General features: G+C 35.8%; 1 protein-coding gene across 1 annotated transcript; it reads right to left on the reverse strand.

Moving 5' to 3' along the window:
* Positions 1-465: 465 nt before the first annotated feature.
* On the reverse strand, positions 466-20,750 carry OGFRL1 (opioid growth factor receptor like 1). Its single transcript, XM_077767232.1, has 7 exons — positions 20,622-20,750; positions 18,373-18,459; positions 18,140-18,221; positions 14,858-14,936; positions 14,695-14,761; positions 14,443-14,588; positions 466-9,924 (listed from the first exon to the last, which is right to left on the reverse strand). The coding sequence occupies exons 1-7, from the start codon at positions 20,748-20,750 to the stop codon at positions 9,261-9,263; spliced, it is 1,254 nt and encodes a 417-aa protein (XP_077623358.1). The 3' UTR covers positions 466-9,260.
* Positions 20,751-21,511: the final 761 nt, after the last annotated feature.

Below are 21,511 nucleotides of genomic sequence, written 5' to 3' on the forward strand. Positions count from 1 at the left end.
CCCCAGTGGGTTTCTTTCTCACGTGGAAATGTTTGAACCTGCTTCAGAGCCTGCTAAACTTATCAATAGCCAGTGGCAAATACGCTCAGCGGTGAGTAAAACTCTTCCATGGAGAGGACTCCAGTCCTGGATTAATATTGTAGCACAGGTCAGCCCACTGTCTGGGCTGATCCTTCTGAATCCATTCTAAATAGTAAAGGGTCCTTGAGAGTTAAAAGGGGCCATTCCTAGCAAACACACTGAATAGTGGGCCAGAGGGCTTAGGTTCTATCTGAAGCTCTTTCATCTGTAGCATTTGAGGGAGGAAAGTCATGTCACCTCTTCATTATCTATAAAAGATTAGGATCCATGCTCACCACTAACTATAAAAGTCCGTAATTCCTCTTCCCATACCTGGACATTGAAACAGAGAAAATGAGGGGAAACTCATCAAAATGAATGCTAAAGAAAATGAAACTGTCCAGCTTCTATTTATGTCATGAGAATTTATTTCATATCACATTTGTTGCATGTGTGTGGCATTCTGAAGGTTGAACAAGACAATGGCCCAAGACCTATGGTGACCCCATTTAAATTTCACAGTATGAAGATGCCTTAAGATGAATATTTATTTAGCACAAGATTATTCATCCTCCTACTTCTGATTTTAAGTAAACAATAACAAGTAGGCCACAAGTTCATAGAATTAACTACATACACCTCTTTAATGTTAACTATTAAGTGGCCTTCCACTAAGATATAAAGTGAATATCTATTTGAAAGGTTTGGAATTAAAATTCCTTGCTTTTGATAAAAATCAGCACTGATAGTGTCCTAACATAAACTAGATCATTCCTGATCCTGATCCGAACAAAGGCTTCAGCTCTGCCTCATACTCCCCATCTTTTTTGGCAAAAAAGGTAAACCAATTCAAAAACAAATATTAAGGAAGTAATAAAGGGCTCTTTGGCACATTCGTTATATTCACAGTGAGGGGAATTTTCTCTCCAGTCAATATCAGTATATCTAATATAAAATCACCAATTCCATATCTGGTAGCTTTCTTAGAAAAAAAGTACCCTACAAGTAGAAGTTAATCTTTAGCTTTATCTATAAACCTGGTAAACACAGATAGATTTTCATCGAGATAAATGCTACACAATGTATGTTATGCCCAAATATCTCATTTTCTTCTAGAATAACAGCAGCCAGCATAAAGGAGTATCTCGAATATGTCTCTGGTGGTTAACCTACACTTTAATCCTTTCAAGGAATTCACAAAATAGATATTACCAATGAGAGACTAAATACCCTGAGAATTTACATTAGTGGTTCAAAGCCACACAGCCAATGACAAATGATGATTTTGCCATGTGGATCCGAGTCTCTCTGGCCTGAAAACCAACTCTACTCCGCTAAACAGAATGCCTCATTGCCCTTACTTTTTACTCCTTCGGGCTTTTTCTTGAACTTCTCTTTCTGACAACCATCAAATCATCCATTCAAAGATCTCAGACAAGCTCAGCATTCTAAGGGAACCTGTCAGATCTCATTTGGTTCACGTCATCTACCACTTCTTTGTTTATTCTTCTTTCTCTAAAATCTTCCTTTTCCAAAGCTGAGAGTTGATAAAACAGGCTATTTCTATCACAATAAAAATACATTATACACCATTTGAAGAGAAAATATTTATATATTCATTGGTAGTGTTAAATATATACTAAGGTTATAAAAATAGTAGCATGTTAACTATTACAACAAAATTAATTCATAAACCCAGTCTTTCTGCGTAGTTAAATCAAATACACGCTGGCTCTCTAATCTCTGTCTTTAGTAACCTATTTTAAAGTGCTCTTCCAATTAATCCAACGTTTTTCTCAGGGATAATCCCAAGGACAGGATAATCCTTATATGTTCCCTGTGTCAGTTCAGCCTGTTAGTCACAATCACCGGAGCATACAATCACGTACAGAAAACCAAAATGTCCATCATTACTTTTATCCAGGCTGGGATTTCCCTTCCTCCCTGGAACACCAGCTTGCCTGCTTTACATCCCTTGAGGCTTAAAATAAGGAACATGTCATAAGTCTTTTCCGAATTCTCTCCCATATTAAATTTTACGTTCATAAAGACATGCAGGCTCAGTCTTGAATTTCTCACTATACTGAGAATCTCCAACCTCTAAGTATTTTGCTTTGCCTACAGACATTCAACCTTCGGGCAAAAGGCTTCTCTATCACCAGAATGTGTCCGTTCCTCCTTCAGGACAATAATTGCTTGTGCGCATTCCTCCCTACTAAACAATTCAACCCAAAGGCTGCAGTTAAAATCATGCTCACTCACCACTGTGGCTGCTATTTTGTTCCTCTAAGTTTCTCAATTATGCACAATGTCATTTCATTCTGACTCTTACCACAGTCTATTCTTACTTCTTTCTTCCTCTCTTTTCTTGCCTATCCAATGCAGCCAAGCTCATCTTCTTCCTCATCCACACGGGTCCTGTGTTATCTAGAGCAACCTCTTTACTTTCACCTCACAACTGCATTTTTCTTAATCAAAAATTTGACTTAATACAGTGATATTATAAGCATTGTATGCTGCCGGCTGGCAATTACATGTATGGTGAGCATAGCATGATGTGTAGAGAAACTGCATCACTATTTTGTACGTAAAACTAACGAAACCTTGTGTGTCAACTATATTCTTATTAAAAAGACTAGCCCTATTAAGTGAAAAAAATGCCATCTCCATTAGTTACTCATTTTCATTTATCTGTGTTAAACATACTCTTAAAACTTTGCATTAGAGAAAAGCAAAAAAGAAATAATAAACATCCAAGTATTTACACATACAAATGACCTGCCCTCCAAAATCTTACAACAAAAATAACTTCATATGTAAATAAGATTTCACCCTTCAAAATAAAAGATTTATTTTACAAAGTAAGACAGAATAATGTTGACCTCATATGATAATCATAAAAATATATGTCTAATTGTAGGAAAGCAGCAAGTCATTTTCCCAGCTACTTAAAAATATTTTAATCATGCAAAACCAACATAATGTACTCTAACATAATGCTAAAATGTTAACCAAGATGAAGTGGCTTTTATTCATTATACAGGATGTATATTTGGCAATAGTTTTTAAAAATAATTACTCTAAAGGAACTCTAAATATATTATTTCAGAAACAATATTTTAAAATACAGCGGTAAGCAATGGAAACTATTGTTCTTTATACATTTTTGGCATAACACTGCCATACAATTACAGAATTATAAAACAAGTGTTTCATAGTACCCTACAGATCCAGAAACTGGTTACAACTCCTACCACATACACATGGTATTGGTACTCACAGACATGCACAGCATTCTGTAATTCATACTGCAGTAGAACACAGGGCACAGAGAAGACCCAGCAGCTGCTGGAGAGTTAGAGCTTATGTGCGAAGTAAAACACACATCTTTTGAAGAATCATACCCATTTTCCTGAAATACTAAAAAAACAAAGGACACAATAGTTTCCAAAGTGAAATAGTAGTGCCTGGACCCAGCTGGCCATCCATCTTCTTAGGTAATACTAACAAAAGGCCAATATCTTACTTAGGAAATAAATAAATGGTGTTTTAGTAAAAAGGGAAAAATGCTTATTAAGGGATAAGCTAATGCTTTGCTCTCATTTATTTCTCTTGATTGTAATGCCTCACAATCAATACACTGTCAACTCTAGTATGGGTGATAGTTACTTCATTTGTAGACAACCATATAACTGAATCTTCTCTTATCTCAGCCAGTCCCCCAGTTTAATTTCTTGTTAGTAAAACCACCAACTATTGATACACACTGGCAAAAAAAAATTTAACTCGGTATCTAATCATTTGCCTACTTCTCAGTCTACTGAAAAGTTTCAAATGGGAATGTTAATGAGATTCTGTTTGCACACCAGTCCTTTAATCACCTACGCACAAAAAACAGAGCTAATTCTGAAATCACATCCCTAACATAAAACTTCTGTGGATCATTCCTCATCTGCTTCCAGTAATTGTGTCATTTGTACAAACCTAGAATTGGTTAGATCTTGATTTCTCTAGTAAGCTTCTTGTTATTGTTTCTAATCTTTTGTTTCATTTATAGTTTCCTTTTCTCCACATGAAACTAAATCTTCTATCAGCACCGAAAAAAAATAATGCTCATTTGACCAAAGAGTATAGAACTTAAATATTTCTTAGGACCAAGATTATTATATAACTAATCTCTCTGATTAATGCAAACTGTTCTACAAACTCATATAGCTCATAGCTTAAATATACTTTCATAAGGTTTCAGATTTTTTGTTTACAAAGATACTTTTACCTAACAAGTATCAATGTATTTTCCCTTTCACTTCATTTTTAATGTACATTGAGCCATTTCATAAAAACTTTTAAATATATACCTATGAAAGAGCAACCTAAAAGAACTGTGATTGAAGAACTGGGAGGAAGGGTGGGCGGAAATGGTATTTCAATGTTTCCCAAGATAGTTATAAAGATTCAATTTACATAGCAAGTGTCCAATTGTTCACAATTTCGTAACTGCAAAAGGGTAGCAAGCTGTAACAGATATTTTTGTGAAAATTGATAATGTATTAAAATCATGTCTGGAATCCAAGGTAATCCATCCTTTTCAGCAACCAGGGACAATAAAGCTCAACACCCTCCTAAACCAGAGGAGGCTCTGAGGATCCATCATGACTTTGGAGAGGCTGGAACCCAGTGTTGGCTCCATGTTACCAAGATGCTCACCTGATTTTTACTCCCCTTTCTGAACTCTACTTCCAGGCACAGTTTGAGCCATGAAACAAAGCACTTGATTGTATCCTCTAACATGAAAACTTTAACTCAAGAAAGAAACATTAAGAAGCTATTTCCCACAAATAACTAAAACAATAATTCTCAACAGATAAGGGGAGAAAAAGCAGGTGAAAAATAACATTCTAGTATAGGGGAAAAAAGCAAAAACAGTGCTTTCTAAATGTTTCTAATAAGAAAATGAATTTCAGACTCCTCCAACCATCTACTGGAATTAAACTTTTAAATAATTCTCTAATAGAATTCCATTTTCTGCATCCATCTGCAGCTAAGAACAAGAAGTAAAACACAGACAAATATTACCTGTAGTAACTGAGAAATGTTTAAAATGAAAATCATAGCATGTAGCAAAACCAAACAAAAGCATAAATAAATGTGACAATGTAGTTAATCTTACTGTAAACACTTTTTGTCAAATATAACACACTGTTGACACTGTGGCAAGTATACTTCCTTATGAATTAATGATATTGTCACAAAGGGAGATTTCTCCAAAATGAAAAAGCACCAAAGTAAGTTCACTAAAATAACTGATATTCACTCATGGTTTGGAAAGTTCCTCATGGCAAGATTTTACAATGGAGTAGAAATTTAAACTTTTGAATAAAAACCATCTACATTAATTAAGGCACATCTAGACACTTCCAAGCATTCATATTTATAACTGTAGTATTATTATTATTAACTTCAATAATAAGAGATTTCTAAAACCACAGTCTGTCCCCGAACACAATCTGTTGGGTGGGCTGGAGAACTAGAACAGGGATCGAGGCAGGGTAGTACTCACTGTCACCCTAGAGATTACCCACACAAATCTGTTCATGTAATAAACACTACAGAATTCAAAGCTGAAAGAATATATGTAACTCCTAATTTCTAGATCTGACATTGACCCCATCATTGTTCTCTACAACCTCACATACACTTGAAACGATCCTAGCATGTCTAACTCCAGCCTATCTTCTACTTAGCATATATAACCCAAAAGACAAGGAGGAATTTTCTAAGTGGGAGACAAATTAGAAATCTTCAAAACCATTCCTATAACAAAGGATCCCCACTCAGCACAAATAGGCATGAAAGACCCGTAGATGAAGCTGTAATCAAGTAAGATCAAGATTGTCCTTCTTTTCTCAGGTTAGAACATAAAGCTTTTAGAGGAGCCTCAATTATAGAAAGACAAAAAAATGGCCCATTTAGTTACTCAATAGAGTATTAATCCAATCATAACTCTGTTATAAATTTGGGAAATTTAACTTTAAACAATAAACAAATATTCTCTATCAGCTCAACCAGGTTTTGACCACTTGATATGAGAGTTTACCTACTAAAATGGCTTTTTAAAGAGTAACTCAGATATAACATTGCACTGTTTTTCCTTTTTCACCAAATATTTTCACTCAGATTAATGCATAAAAACTAAAAGCAAAGTAGGTAATTTTACACAACAAAATATGAAACAAAATGACTATGATACTTAAGAAATGACATTTTCATGTTTACATTGTTAATACTTAGCAAAGAAAATAAAATCTCAGAACTTCTCTAGTAACTCCTGAGTTGCACATTTTATTTTCTCCTCGAAGCTGAAAAAAAGTAGTCTCAAAATCAAAATTCAAAATAAAACTATGCAAAATAATTTTTGAATTGAGAACTAGACCTAATATAGAAAAAGCAGACACATTTTAGCTTCTATCAAGATTCTTTTGAGTTTTGTATGAGACTGAGCATGAAACTGTATAATGGTACAATATTCTTAATGTTATAAACTTTTTCTCTACTGTACAGAAATATATCTTATAATTAATATCACTTTACAGTATTTCAAAATACTTTCACATATATTATCTCCTTAGAGATATGAAAGCACAAAATATTAGAAATGTACTAGACTAACCAAGCGATATAACATCTGCCATGAAGTGCAAGTAAATATTTTATCAATAGCCAATGTTTATATCTTCACAGTCCAAGGTACAACAATAAAGTCTATATATCTGCAAAGATTCAATAATGTTTCTAGCTATTTGGCCATGCTTCACCGCATTTTTAAAACAGCTTCTCAGTAAATTTCTGCAAGCATATGGTAGTTTTTAAAAATACAAAACATTAGAGTCAACCCCAGAGGGCTGTTTGATATTTAAGACCCACATAAATACATATCTATAGATCTTATTTAAAAAACTATTAATTTTACAAAGTATTCTTTATAGAAAAAAATTATAGACACTCACAATTTTTATCTGCAAAAGGAATGTCGTCTTCTCACTTGTTCTCCACTGAGGAATTCTCTCATAAATTATTTGCAGATTAAATGTAGGAATCATACTGTTACATATGAATACGGATTTTAAAAACAACATCGTGGGGAAAGGCCACTGTTTATATAAATGGAGGCCAGGTAGTTTTTCCCTTGAGACTAAATATTCTCAAATTAATTGGTACAATCTAATCAAACCCTTATTTAGGAATAATATTCTAAAAGTTTAATTGTTGAATGAAGTGTTTTTACTAGTAAGGACTCTGATACATGATAATTTCTAAGCAATTCAGGTTATATTCATTTATTTTAGTCTCTGTCCACTGTTTATTAATATTTTAATATCTGGTCACAAATTTTAAATATTTTGCACTTAGAAAGCAGTCTGAACACTTTTTTATGTATTCAACTTGGTAAGATATTTTGAATTAATCATGTTCCTCCAGTTCAGCTCCATGTGACAACTACTCTCATCTTACCCTGTAAAACTGTTTTTTGAGCTCTATGGGGACATTGCTCCAAGCAGCACATTAGAGGGTCCACACAAAAAAGAAATTGAAATGCAAAAGCAGAATTGTTTCTCCAAATCTTAATACTCACTTCACAAAACAGTAGAAAGCAAAAACTGGGATACTTTGGGCACCAAAAATGAGAAGATGCTCTAAAGTAATTGGAATATGACATACAACTTGGTTAATAATATATTATAAACTCAGGTTCGAGCAACTAGACTGCTTTATGTAAACTCCAAAGCAATAAAAGCATACTTCTAAAGGCATAGTATTGGTATATTTTCTAGAAATCCTCTGCTGGAAATCCCCCGATTGTAAAGGTCACAGAGGATGATATGATGTGACTAACAAATAGGACACAGTAAACATTCTCGGGGGGGTTAAAGAGAATCTAAAAGCCCAAGAGATACATGACTGCCAATTCTTCTCTAAATGAAAGTGAATTTTTTTCCTATTAATTGCTTTAACTATATTTGTAGGTATGTTTTGAAATTCTCACCACAGTCATTATTTTCTGATGTGTAATATTAGTAATAATATTACAGAAAGTAAAACTACTTACTCTTAACCAATATTAACACATTAAGTGCTTGCTAAAACTGAGGATATGGAATTTTAAATCTCCTGAATTTCAAGGTTTCAACTTAGGGATATATCAAATTGTTTTCTTTTTTAAAGATACACTGGACTAAGCAATATTATTAATTTCACAGCCTAAAGAATACTGAAATAGTCAAGGTTTTAGGACCACTGCCTTGTTACCAGTTTAAGAGGCATGCTATTTAAAAATGTATATTTTCTTTCCTTATTTTTTAATTCTTTAGTCATTTGCATTCAGAAACAAGCACCGAATTTATATGGAACAGCCATAAAAGCAAAATCCTTTTCTTGGACTTTTGCATCAAAATTTGTTTTTAAGCACTTAACATAGAAAAACATTTTTATTACTTTAAAAAAGCAAATTCTTGATAAATACAGTTAAAAGTGCCCCTCTGCTCCATTTAAATGTCAGTACAGGGGATCACCTGAATGTACCCTAGAAATGCACATGCTGGCCGACAGAGATGGCAAATGAGAGCAAGGGCAGAGACAGGAAAAGAGGAAATGACAGTGGGCAGGGTGATTATGGCTCCCTAAGAATATCCGTTTCACACACCAGAATTTATGAAGAGGTGTCATACTGAAGAGTCCAAATCACTTGCTGAATACATTTGAAACGACCAAATTTGTTTTTCCAGTTTTATGAATGCATAAATTGGCCAATGATGTGGCAACATAATGAAATTTATCCTCTTGATTTTCTTCATATAGACTGTAATCTCCCAAAAAATTTATTTGATATATCAAATACTACATGATTATTTCCATATACAGTGAAAATAATTTAAATGCAATTGTTATACACAAAACTTGAAAACTCACATCCTAAAAATTGTTAGAGAGTACATTCATTTATTGGGTCTTGCTTAAAACCTCTTACTAAATATTAAATTCATTATCATCCAACATAAAAAAACCAACAACAGACTGTTTACAACAGAAATTACAAACAGATGAGTAAAATGTGAAACGACCTCTGTTCTTCAGGATAGATTGTATATAGTTTTTCCCTTCCTTACCTACACAGGTTTGTGGGTTCTCTGATAATTGATAATTCACTGTAATAGTGCATCATCAGGTGGGCCTGAATTTCCAGGATTTTCACAGTCTTTGTTATGATTTTCACCTTCTTCATCTTTTTCTGGAGGAACTGCAGTTTCCTTCTTCTCTGTGGGATGGCTGACTGCTTTCTCCAGTTGAGAATTTGAATTTTCAGCATTATCGTCCTCTGCATTTCCTGGCTTGGCGACTTCACTGCTGGGCTCTGCACTGGGCCTGTCTGTCTCTTCTCCAGGCCCTCCAGGTGTCGTTTTCTTTTCCTCAGCTGTTTTGCTATTCAAATGAGCAGCTGAGGAGGAATTTTTGGAGTCCCTGGATTTTTTGTGCATAGAAGTTTGACTGATATGACCAGAGGTGGGAGGGGCAGGCATTTTCTGGGCTTTGCTTCCCTCTGACTGTTCTTTCCTTGGCGGTCCCCAGATAAAATTCTCTGAAGGCGTGTAATGTTTCTGGGCAAACCGTAGGAGCTTTCTCCTCTCTCTCCTGTCTCTAATTGTGTAAACAAAATATTCCAGAGCGCTCTGTCTAATATTGGGAATAGTGTTTTCTACAAGAGCTTCATGAAGAATAAATTTTACAAGAGGAGATTTAAAACTTTCATATCCAAGCTCACCAAGGCTTTTAAGAATACGAGTGATTCGTAAATAGTTGTGCTGGGACCTGGAAGAGAGGATTGAATAAAATGTAGGGGGAAAATCAGGGGAAGGAAAGCAAGGGAATAAGAAGTATTGGAAAAACAGTTTTTGACGGAACTGTAAGCTATGGAAACATGCATTATCATTTTACTGAAAGTCATTAGACACCAAAGGAAGGATAAATTAATTAGAAGTTATTAAACCCTTATACTTCAATGTAATGCCAGTCTATGTGAAATTCAAATGTGGAATATAAGTTCCTCTTATTTCTTTAGTTCTTCATATCTGAGAGATATTTAGGTCTAAAATTTATTCCCACTGACGCTGAATTGTTGTTCAATCTTAAATACACTGAGGACGTGATCTACTAGAGCATTTATTTGCAACAACACCTGCTGTATTGTACCCACCACATGTAACTAGTACTAAACATAAATGCAACATCAGCAATCAGCTGACGGTATGATTTACAGTGTCAGCAAAAACCACCATATTGGCCAACTCATAAGGTAATCAACAAAAACAACTCTACCTTACTGGAACAATTCTGACAAAGGCTGCAAAACTGACTTATTTAGCAGAACATAGTTAAGAGCATGGGCTCTGGAGTCAGAATGGAGTTTATACCATGTCTCTGCCACCTACGACTATAAGAAATTACGGTATCTCCTTCTGACTCGGTATGCTCATCTGTAAAGGAGGGGAAATGGCCAATATTTCATTGGACTTTTAGAAGAATCAAATGAGTTGAGACATGTGCAGGGCATGCAGAACTCAAAAATATTAGATACTATTTAAAATTAATATTATTGGGGCGCCTGGGTGGCTTAGTCGGTTAAGCGTCCGACTTTCGCTTAGGTCATGATCTCGCGGTTCGTGGGTTCGAGCCCCGCATCGGGCTCTGTGCTGACTGCCAGCTCAGAGCCTGGAGCCTATTTCAGAGTCTGTCTCCCTCTCTCTCTCTCTTTCTCTCCTAGAAATAAAAATAAAATAAAATAAAATTAAATTAATATTACTGTTATTATTTAAATTTGGTACTAAAGACCACCATATATGTACCTATCCCCACTTAATTACCTAACTGTCTTCCATCCATGCCTTCCTTCTCTCTCCTTTTTCCAGTCAGACAATTTCTAAATTTTGCTTCTAATGGCATAGATTCCAAAGATGCCTTTTTCCCCAAATTGCACAAACTTCTTCTCTGTCCACTATCAGATGAATGTTTTCCAAGCTTATCTATCACAATTCATAACATACCTACCCTACATCACTAGGCCAATAGTTTCCTCATTTACAAATACCTGGCCGCGTCCTAAAGGAATCTTCAGCTACACAGTTTAATCATGTGTCATTAACAGCCCAGGTATTTATTTACCCATACTGACACACAACCATAACAACCACTTATTTCTAATGTCCTAAAACCTATTTTATACATCAGATATTGAATTTTATAAAAGCAATGCATATACCTGCTTTGGTTTCCAAAAGTAGAGCATTTCACTTACAAATAACTAGCCAAATATTTGGGAAGGGTGAAGAAAGATGTTAATTACTTGAGGGACAAAAGGGGGTGGTTCTACAGCGTTACATTTTAATACGAACAAAGCAAAAATCTTAATGAGTCAGGCTAGGTAAACAGTGGAAAAGACAAGTCTGGCAGTTTTTATCATCCCCATTCTTCTGGATGTTTACCACAAAAGTATTACCTTAACATTCAACTCTTTGAGGCCAAAGAGTAAAACACAGCAGAGATATGTTTCAGTCTTATGAACCTGTATTTTTTTTAATAGTTAAGAAGTAAGAGTCTTCTGAGACAGTAAAAATTTGAATGAGATTAAGAAAATGTGGCATTAACAGCAGAGATGACTTAGCATTAGGTTTGTAGAGGGTTTACACTCTCCAAAAACTTAGTGATAAAACTCTTGAGCAACACCTGCTTCATAAATCTATGAAAAAGAGATATACGGAAAAGCGATGGAACATTTTTCCTAAAAAATCCTAAAGATGAGTTATACGATCCCATAAAATTTTCTATATTTGCACCAGCTCAATTGCACAACATCCAGTTGAAGATGAAGAACCAAGATAAAATTTCTGTATCTATACACTCTCTGACTTACAGTAAAATTATCTGTATCTATATACTCTGCGATTTAAAATATTTACATTACATAAAATATGTATATAACAACCCAAAATTTACACTGGCTTCAAGAGAATGAAAATTGGGATTATGGAACAAAATTATACAAGAAAGAAATTGAGTGTGTCAGTATGATTTGAAATAAATATTGCAAGTAAAGACAAAAAGGAAGAGAGGACACCAGCTGAAACCCTCCTAATGTTGTAAGCAGCCTTTGGGGTTGCAAAACAGATAAAAGAGAGAGGCTGGGCTTCCCAGCAGAAGGGTGGTAAATAGACCTGAAAGAGTCAGGAAGCCTAGGTGAATGAAGAGACGACACAAAAAAGGCAAGAACCAGGAGACCAAAAATAAAAGTTAGAAGCAATTCCAGGGTCTAAAATATGGCTCAGTAATCTAAGGTGATTACAAATAAAACCGGAAAAAAAAAACCCGGAAATAGTGGTTGGTCTATATGTTTATATTCTCATGTTCAAAAATATTTCACTTCTGGGGCACTTGGGTAGCTCAACCGGTTAAGCATCCAACTTTGGCTCAGGTCATGATCTCACAGTTCGTGGGTTCGAGCCCCACATTGGGCTCTGTGCTGACAGCCAGCTCAGAGCCTGGAGCCTGTTTCAGGTTCTGTATCTCCCTCTCTCTCTCCCCTGTTCATGCTCTCTCGCACGTGCACTCTCAAAAATAAATAAAACATTTAAAAATACGAAAAAGTATTTCACTTCTTTTAGTCATGGTCACTTGTTCACTGAACATTATTTCATTTCACTTTCATTCAGATTTTTTTGTCTGCTGGGTTACTATAAATATATTGAGTTTCCTGCCTACTCTAAAAAAGATGTCATACAGATTAAAACACAAATAAAAGCTCTGTGCATCACCCAGGGAAAGAAAAATGAGAGACAGTGGGTGGCAGAAAGAAAAGGATCTGAATGGGGCACAGGAAATATGACAGTTAATTCAGGCTCCTTTCCCCTGGAAAGGCCAGGAGATCATTTTAATTAAAACTTTCGGAAGGGTTCTGTTTCCAACTATCAGTTAGAGGATCTGAAAATAAAACCCCAAGGAGGATTTAAGCTGGCAAATGTATTTTGTTCAGTGTTTATTCATTCAACAAACGGTTATTAGACAAGATTTCTGTTCCAACCAAAATCAAGAAGGTGGGGATGGAGATTCTCTAAAGTGATAGTTTACCATTCTACATGTCAATAGGCTACTTGCATACAGCTTCCTTTGACAGTGTGACCTAAGTGCTTAGAAATTCTGTCCAAAGACAGTGACCCGCATTGCTTAGGCAGAGGCATAATATACTTCTGGTATAAGTGCCCTATATAAATCAAATTTAACTTGAGCTATGAGTTAATGGGTCTTCTAGTCAGGTTCATAAAGCTTTATGCCCATATCTTCAGTGTTTTAGTACAAGCTACCACTTCAATGTGTTGATCATAACTAATAAAGTAAAGAGAAGGCTTAAATATTAATACACACTCATTTTAAGCAAGGCAAGATGAAAGTTCTAAAAAAACACCAGAAAATTCAGTTAATTGATGCTCAAAACTGTTCTGAGTAAAGAAAAAATTCTTAGGTTTTTTTTTGTTTTTCGGGGGTATTTTTTTTTTAATCTTAGTAATTGCTCAGTTCAGCTAATTACAATGTGCTAAAAAAATTTTTTTTAATGCTTTAAAGCTGCTGGTTTTATGGTCCAGCATTCATAAACCACCCTATAATTAAAAAGAAAAAAAATCAGTTTGCATACAAAGACAATACTAAGAAAAATAAACGCTGGGAATAAGTATTAATGGACGTTATAAATATCCAGGCAAAAGAATACAGTAAATCAATTCCAAATAAACGATGTTAAAATTCTCTTCACAGGTTTTAGGATTTATTAAGCAAAACTGGGCCTTCGTTTTTACTTAAATAATGAAGATTCTAATTTCCCTTCTTTTTGAGAAACATACAAGTCCATTTCCATCTTAGAAACTGATTTTTATATGTCATAGGCTTGATTTATAGATTGAATCTAAGAAGGTACTACGCTTAAGGAAGAGACTGTGCCACAAGCTCACAGCCTAGACAAAGGGGAGCTGGGACACTGTATACATGAAATAAGTACAAATGCCAAGAGGGAGAGAGGCCATACTTGGCTTTGGGCAGTAGAGAGGTTTCAGAAAGAAGCAGCTGTGAAGCAGAATGGCCTTATTTCTACCTGGAATTTCATTCTTTCTTGTTGCCGTTTTGTTGTGCTTTAGATAGGACAAGGAATAAAGTGCATTTCAGACTAATTTTTGAATTCAAATTCCTGGGTCCATCTAATAGTTAGTTGTTCCTATTTTCCACAAGGAATTCCAACCAAGGAAAAATAGCATGCTGGCCCCTGGTGTACTGTGGGGCTTTACTTACTCATTCAGATGCTGAAACCTTTCCTGCCAGTTAATGGCCCGAGCAACATTTCCAGTTTTATCAACCAGTTTTATTCCAAAAAATTCTAACATCATCTTATAGGCCAGGAGGAATCTTTTAATTGCTTCTTTTGTTTTTTTGAATTCCTGTGGGGGAGAAAAAAGTCAGCTGAAATGATTCAATAGTTACCAGGACAATAAAATAGCAATATTATTTGGTCACTGCATATAAAATGAAATGAGCTTGCATTACCTCAATTTCATATGTAGTTAATTCTTTAGCATAGAAATTCAAGCCTTGTTCTCTCAGGGGGAAAAGCCTATTTTTTAGAAAAATAATATTATTATATTAATGCTATCTGAAAAACATACATGATTAAATAGGACATGATTCAAGATACATAAATGTAACTGACCACTGAATGTAAGTGTGGTTGTGCTCCAGCTTTTCATAATCTCCTTTCCACTTATTTAGAACTTCTTCAATGTAAACACCTAGACAGTAAACATTTAGAAAATGGGCCAGATGGTTAAGACACTTTTGAAGGCATTTTAACATTTAATCAATCTTTATATTAAAACCTCTGAGATTTAATTATAGCACACAAAAATAATGCTTTTTTAAAAATGTTTATTTATTTATTTTGAGAGAGAGAGAGAGACAGTGCGAGAGGGGGAGGGACAGAGAGAGGGAGAGAGAGAATCCCAAGCAGGCTTTGCTCTGTCAGCACAGAGCTCAATGCAGGGCATTCCAGGAACTGTGAGATCATGACCTGAGCCAAAATCCAGAGTTGGATGCTTAACTGACTGAGCCACCCCAGGCCCGCCACAAAAATAATGCTTTCAAAAGAAAAATACCTTATGCCATATGATCAGTTATGTAATAAGTCAAACTTTTAAAATATCAATGGTACCTCAAATCACAGAAACTCTCATCAGACAGTGTTACTCTAAAGCAGAGGTTGACAAACCACAGCCTGCCATCTGTTTTATAAAGTTTTATTGGAACACAGCCATGCACATTCATTTATATATTTTACACTTTAACAGTAGAGTTGAGTAGTTGCAATAGAGACTATATGACCCACACACCTGAAAATATTTACTATCTGGCCCTGTACAGAAAAAGTTGGCCAACCCCTGCCCTAGATGACCATATAGTTCTTTAAATACAAGATGGGATCAAAAATGAATGTAGGCCAGGAAAAACAAAAGAATAAAAGAAAGGTGAGAGGAGAGAGAGAAGCATGAAGAAGAAGAAGGAAAGGAAAGAAGGAGAAGGAAAGGAAAGAAGGAAGAAAAAGGACCCATGTTACACACAGTATATATCATCCAGCTTACTCTTCACAGAACTCTCCCAAACCAGTACTATTATCCCCATTTTACTAATGAGAACAGTGTGTAATTTGTTCAGTCACACACTAACAAAAGACTAATGTAGGAGGAGAACACAGGTTTTGCTGTTTCCAAAAAGTAAGCCCTCTTCATCACATCTTATTGTTTCCCCATAAGAACTTTTTACAGTTAACCCTTGAACAACACAGTTTTAAACTGTATTGTAAGAATACAGTTATATACAGATATAATAATCCATATCACATAACAAAATATGTGTTAATTAAGTGTTTACGTTTTTGGTAAGGCTTACAGTCAACAGTAGGCTATCAGCAGTTAAGTTTTGGGGAGTCAAAAGTTATACACGGATATTTGACTGTACAGAGGTTGGCATCCATAACCCCTACACTGCTCAAGGGTCAACTGTTTAACAAAATCCTCCTGCTTCTCAAATTCTGTCTAGGTCCTCACAATTGACTATGTGGCCAGTTAGTCCATTTTAAGGGGGGAAAAAACCACAACATATTTCTCTAAATATAACTCATCTCATTCTTGTTTCTTCCAGGTATCACCAGGTTGTAGTTAAGGCCTACGGCAGGTTGAGTAAAAAGGTGTTTTCGAATCTCGTTACTGCCTTTCTCAGCAATTTAAAACCATTTACCTCTATAATTTCCCTTCCAACACCCCCTCCTCCTACTTACCCAAGTAAAATACACCATTGCAGGCTTGTGCTTATTGGCAAGTATATGTGTATGTGTGGGTACACCCACACAATAGAAATTGTGTGCGTTGGTGTAATGTATATAATAAACTAGAATTAACATTTTATACGACCTTAGATAAAATTCCTGACTCCCACCAACCCTACATGATTGCAGAGTAAATTTTGTGATAAAGGTTATAAAAAATTAATAAATGAATTTATTACTTTAAATTACTTCCTCAAAAATAAATTCACTAGTAGAAATACAAAAAATATTCAGTTAAATACTGTCATGTTCAATGTTTTTAGTATTTGAAGGCATTCCTTTGGGTGAATTTTATTAAATTCAAATCAAAGTCAAATTAACAATCACTGCATTTCTTCCAAAGTTTTCTTACCCCAGGTCCTAAAAAAACCCTAATAATTTAATTAATATTATTTCAATTAGTAAATAAAACAGTGTGTTTCTATCATTAAGAAATGCAATAGAGCATTGTTATCCAGAAGTTTCCTCCCAAGTCTGAGCAAACTTTTGGGACACCAGAAAATTAAAGACAAGTGGATTTGGCCATTGCAGCAATGTTCTTAAGTCCTAACTCCTAACTGGTGCATCTCTCAGTGCATAGTACAGAGAATTCCTCCTCTCAACACTCCATCCACCCTTCAGATAGCCTTCCTCCAGTTCGTTCACCAAAGAATGCACAGTCCTGCTCCTTGGAAAGCTTTGCAATCTATGATCCTCATTCCCTGACTCCCTTGGCTGTGGATTTGGCTCCGTTTCCATTAAGAGCAAAGAGCAGAAGCCAGGGCCATCTGGTCACTTCATAGAGATAAGGGCAAGGAGAGAAGCCAGCTTTGCTGGTTTGACCTGCATAAAATTAGGATGCCCATCATGAACCACAGCATGGTACCTTAGTGAAATATGCATATTACCATGGTGGACCCATCCTCTCCCTATAGGGGGAGAATCTTAGAAAAGATCTTACGAGGGCAATTATAGAATTGTGAAGGAGGAGCAGTTTATCTGGACGGGTTGGATGGAGATCTAGTATCTCTGTAGTTCCCTTCCCAGGATATTGGAACACTGAACTGGGACTGCTGGGGCTCCCTGACCCCTGAATCTGCAAATCAATAGGAAAGACCATTCTAATATAAATATTACTTTTCAATTATGTCCTAAATAATTTGGGGGTATGGCATAGTGAGAAGAATACTGAACTGTGGATCCTAGACCCAACCCTACAATCGAGTGACCAGACAAGTCAGTCACTGAAGCTTTAAGACCCATTGACCTCATCTTTAAAACAAGATTAATTTGATCTCCTCTAAGGTTTCTTAATAATCTAGTATTTTATGATTCTATAAATCTCATCTCTTTCCCTCTCACAAAAGTGGCCCCCACTACCTTTAAGACAACGGCCTCTGTGAACAAGTGGTGGAAAGGTATCGCTAATCCACAGTTATTCCTCTAGAATTTGCCAAGTGGATATTCACAACTCTAAGGTCTAGGGTTTTGAGGACACATTAGACTACATAGCAAAGTAAAGCCAATCAGTGAACAAATACATTAAGAGTGTACTGACCACAGAATAAACAAAGAATAACTAGGTGTATGTTATTATTTAACATTTGCTTTTTACCAAGGTAGCAGATTACTCACCATCTGGCTTAAAAGGAATTTTATTCTTATAAAAACGAAGATTGCTCAAGTCATTTTGATATCGGATATCTTTGAAGTTCTGCTGAAGGAAAAAAGATATATCAATCTCTAGCATATGGACATATAAAAAAGGCACAAGGACCCTTCTTGCATGTGTGCTCACTAGCACCACAAAATAACAAAAACAGAAGGCAAATATTTTACATTTTAGAAAAAACATTCTATACTCTTACTGGGTACTGATGTCGGTATTTGTACAAATCCCTTGCAGCATAAAAGCTTCTCTTTGGTTTGGCAGCTGCTTCAGTGGAGTCACCACCCTAAAATGAAAAGTAAAATTCCATTTACATGTTGAAGCACTACAACTTTCCTGAGAAATTTCTACAACACCTAAAATAATGAACATCCATAAGGAAAGCCTGAAAAGTGTCAAGCTATTCAGAATAATGACAATATTATACATTTTCTTTTAATGATGCCTACTAGCAACATTTGTTGGCATTCTATTTGCCTGATTTGAACCCAATAACATTTGCCTAAAGTGTTTCAGTAAATAAAAAACTGTATTATTCACCAAAAGCCTGCCAAATGTTCTAGATTAATGCTCATCAGAACTAGAACTCAAAATGAATTTAAGACATTTACCTTACCAGAGGTTACACAAGTGATTCTGTGACCACAATTATTTTAGAATATGTATCCTAAGTACATATTCTAAATATTAAAAAAAATTTTAAGATAATAAGTCAATTCTACAAAGAAAATTATCACAGATATGCAACATTTCGCTGAACTTAGAAGGCAAACAATACTCATGAAAGGAAAAGGGGATTTTTAAAACAAACTAAATAGCTTTCTAAACTCCATCCTTTATTGCACCATAACAAGTACACAAAGGCATGAATAATCTGTTAATCCCATATAACGCAATGTGACATAAATTAGCAAGTTTATAATATATAGAACACAAAGCAATAAAAGCTCTCAAATGAAATGAACTTCAGATTGTAGTCACTTATTTGTGGTGGTTCATCCACACTACTTAAATTCTAAAACTTCTCACCAGCATGAATGATTTTAAAAGTATAAGATACAGGTCAGTATAATGGGTGGAAATTCTCTAACTATATGTACTGTTACAATGTATTACGAAAGTGCTTTGTGTCCCATGTCATGCAGGACAATAAGACAAATGACAATGATGAAACAGAAGGTGAAGTTTAGTTGTGAATATTCACTAAGAGCTTCACCTCCAAAATCCTTTCTCATCATCCCCCACCCCCATCTGTGTTGACAGATGAGCATCCTCCAAGCAATTTTCGCACATTTTTGAAGTGGTGTGATTCTCACTATTACTACAAGTATAGAGATACTTACTTTAACACCAAATCCTCTAATGTTTAACATTAGCTACTCTGTCATGTTACATAAGCAAGGAAAAGCTTAAATTCTGGTCCTTGCCACACGTTTCAAAATAGCTCTGCCTAGCAAGTTTCTGAATCTATTTAGCCTGAGCTACAACCATATGAATCATCATCTTACATTTGTGCAAAAAGCACTTTTCCATTTACAAAGCATTTACATGTATATTGTTTCATTTGATTTTCATGACACACCTGGATGGCAGATATTAAGTGTTTCCATCTTAGAAACAAGGTAACCCAGGCTTAGAGAAGTTCAACAAGGCCCTCAAGCTCAATGATAGCACATGACCTGGAATGCCAGGCTCTGGGCTGCAAGTCCAACCAATTAGGCATGAATCCATTTCAGCTCCACTCAAAGTGAAGAAGCATTATAGAAACCTTGGTGTAATGTCAACAGCCCAAGACTGGGGTTGTCTTAACTCTGCTACCTATTTGTGAGGCCTTAAGCAAACCACTTAACTGAATCTTAGTTTTAGCATCTGTGAAACAAAGATAATGACTCATGTCCTACCTATTTCTCAGGATTATCATGAAAATGACTGCATCCTCCAACCTCTAAATGTACCACCTGCAAGCATCTGTCCTTGTTCCTCCAGCTTCTGCTCCTTTTGGAATCTCTATTCTGTCCCCTTTTACCTACCCAGTCAAGGATTTTGTTCTTTAATATATTGTTCCTATTTCCTGCGTCATCAAAATTTCTCGCTCTTCTGGATCATTCCCCTCAGCAGACAAAGGTGTCGAATCTCTAATCTTAAACATATACAACCTTTCTTGACCCAAATCCCCCCTCAAATACAGATCCATACATAGCTCTGCTTCCTATTTTGGTAAAATACCACCAAACGACTGCGTAACCCCTGTCTCTGCCTTCTCTTCCCCCATGACACATCCCAATCTGGTGTTCAGCCTCACCATTCCATCAAAATGGCTCTTTCAATGTCACTAACTAATCTCCATTTTACCAAACCATTTCTCAGTGCTCAACTCAGGCAGCCTCCCAGCAGCACTGGGCCAGTGAAATATCTCCCTCCTTCCTGAAACACTGTCAGATGCCACACCTCTCCTGGTTTCTTCCTGTCCCATCGGTTGTCCCTTGTCAGCCTTCTCTTCGGCTCCTCCCCTTCTACATAGGTTCCAAACTGAGGAGTGCCCAGGGTTTTGTCTTTATCACTCCGAAATGACCACATATCTCCCATGACTTTCCACACGACCAACAGAATGACAGCTGCAGTCCTGGACTAAGGCTCCATTTATCGATATAATTAAGAACTCCACTTAAGCGTCCAATAGGATATAAAATTCAGGGGAAGACATGATTTAACCTCTGATGATGCTTTTTCCCTAGACTCACCCATTTTACTTAATGGCACCATCATTTGTTAAATATTCCCTTGAACTAGGAATACAGAAGTGAAGGAGGTGAGAAGCAGTCAGACTGGGATATATTCTAAAAGTAATTCCAGTAGTACTTGCGAATGACTATGGGGAGAGGGAACAAATAGAGTTGATAGTCAAAAAGCAAAATTAAAAAGATTTTTTAAAGAAGTTAAATGGTGACGCTAACAAGAAAAATAAATCCCTAAAGGGGGAAAGAGAGGGCTGCTGTGGTCTACCATTTTCTGGGGCCGCAATTAACTGACTGAAACATTAATTATCAAATTGTTTTATATAGAGGGACATGGTTAGCTGGATTGAATCAGGGCTGGAATTTTTTGATAGCCCAAACTTCTTTGGGAAGGTTACTTAATTGGGAGACAAGAGAAAGAGAAAAACTGGAACCCAGCCTCTAATACTTCTTGAAGGTTGAATTTGCAATTCAAAATGACCCATCAGCAACCCAGAACACAAGGGGCAGGGGGACCCACAGTATCCACAGGTTAAAGGTTCCACATTGGTAACACAGATACTTGGGCTTGCATCATTCTCTCCCTGAGTGTTCTCGGGCAAG

Source organism: Crocuta crocuta, unplaced genomic scaffold, assembly GCF_008692635.1.
Source record: "Crocuta crocuta isolate KB4526 unplaced genomic scaffold, BGI_CrCroc_1.0 scaffold518, whole genome shotgun sequence".
NCBI classification, from domain to species: Eukaryota; Metazoa; Chordata; class Mammalia; order Carnivora; family Hyaenidae; genus Crocuta; species Crocuta crocuta.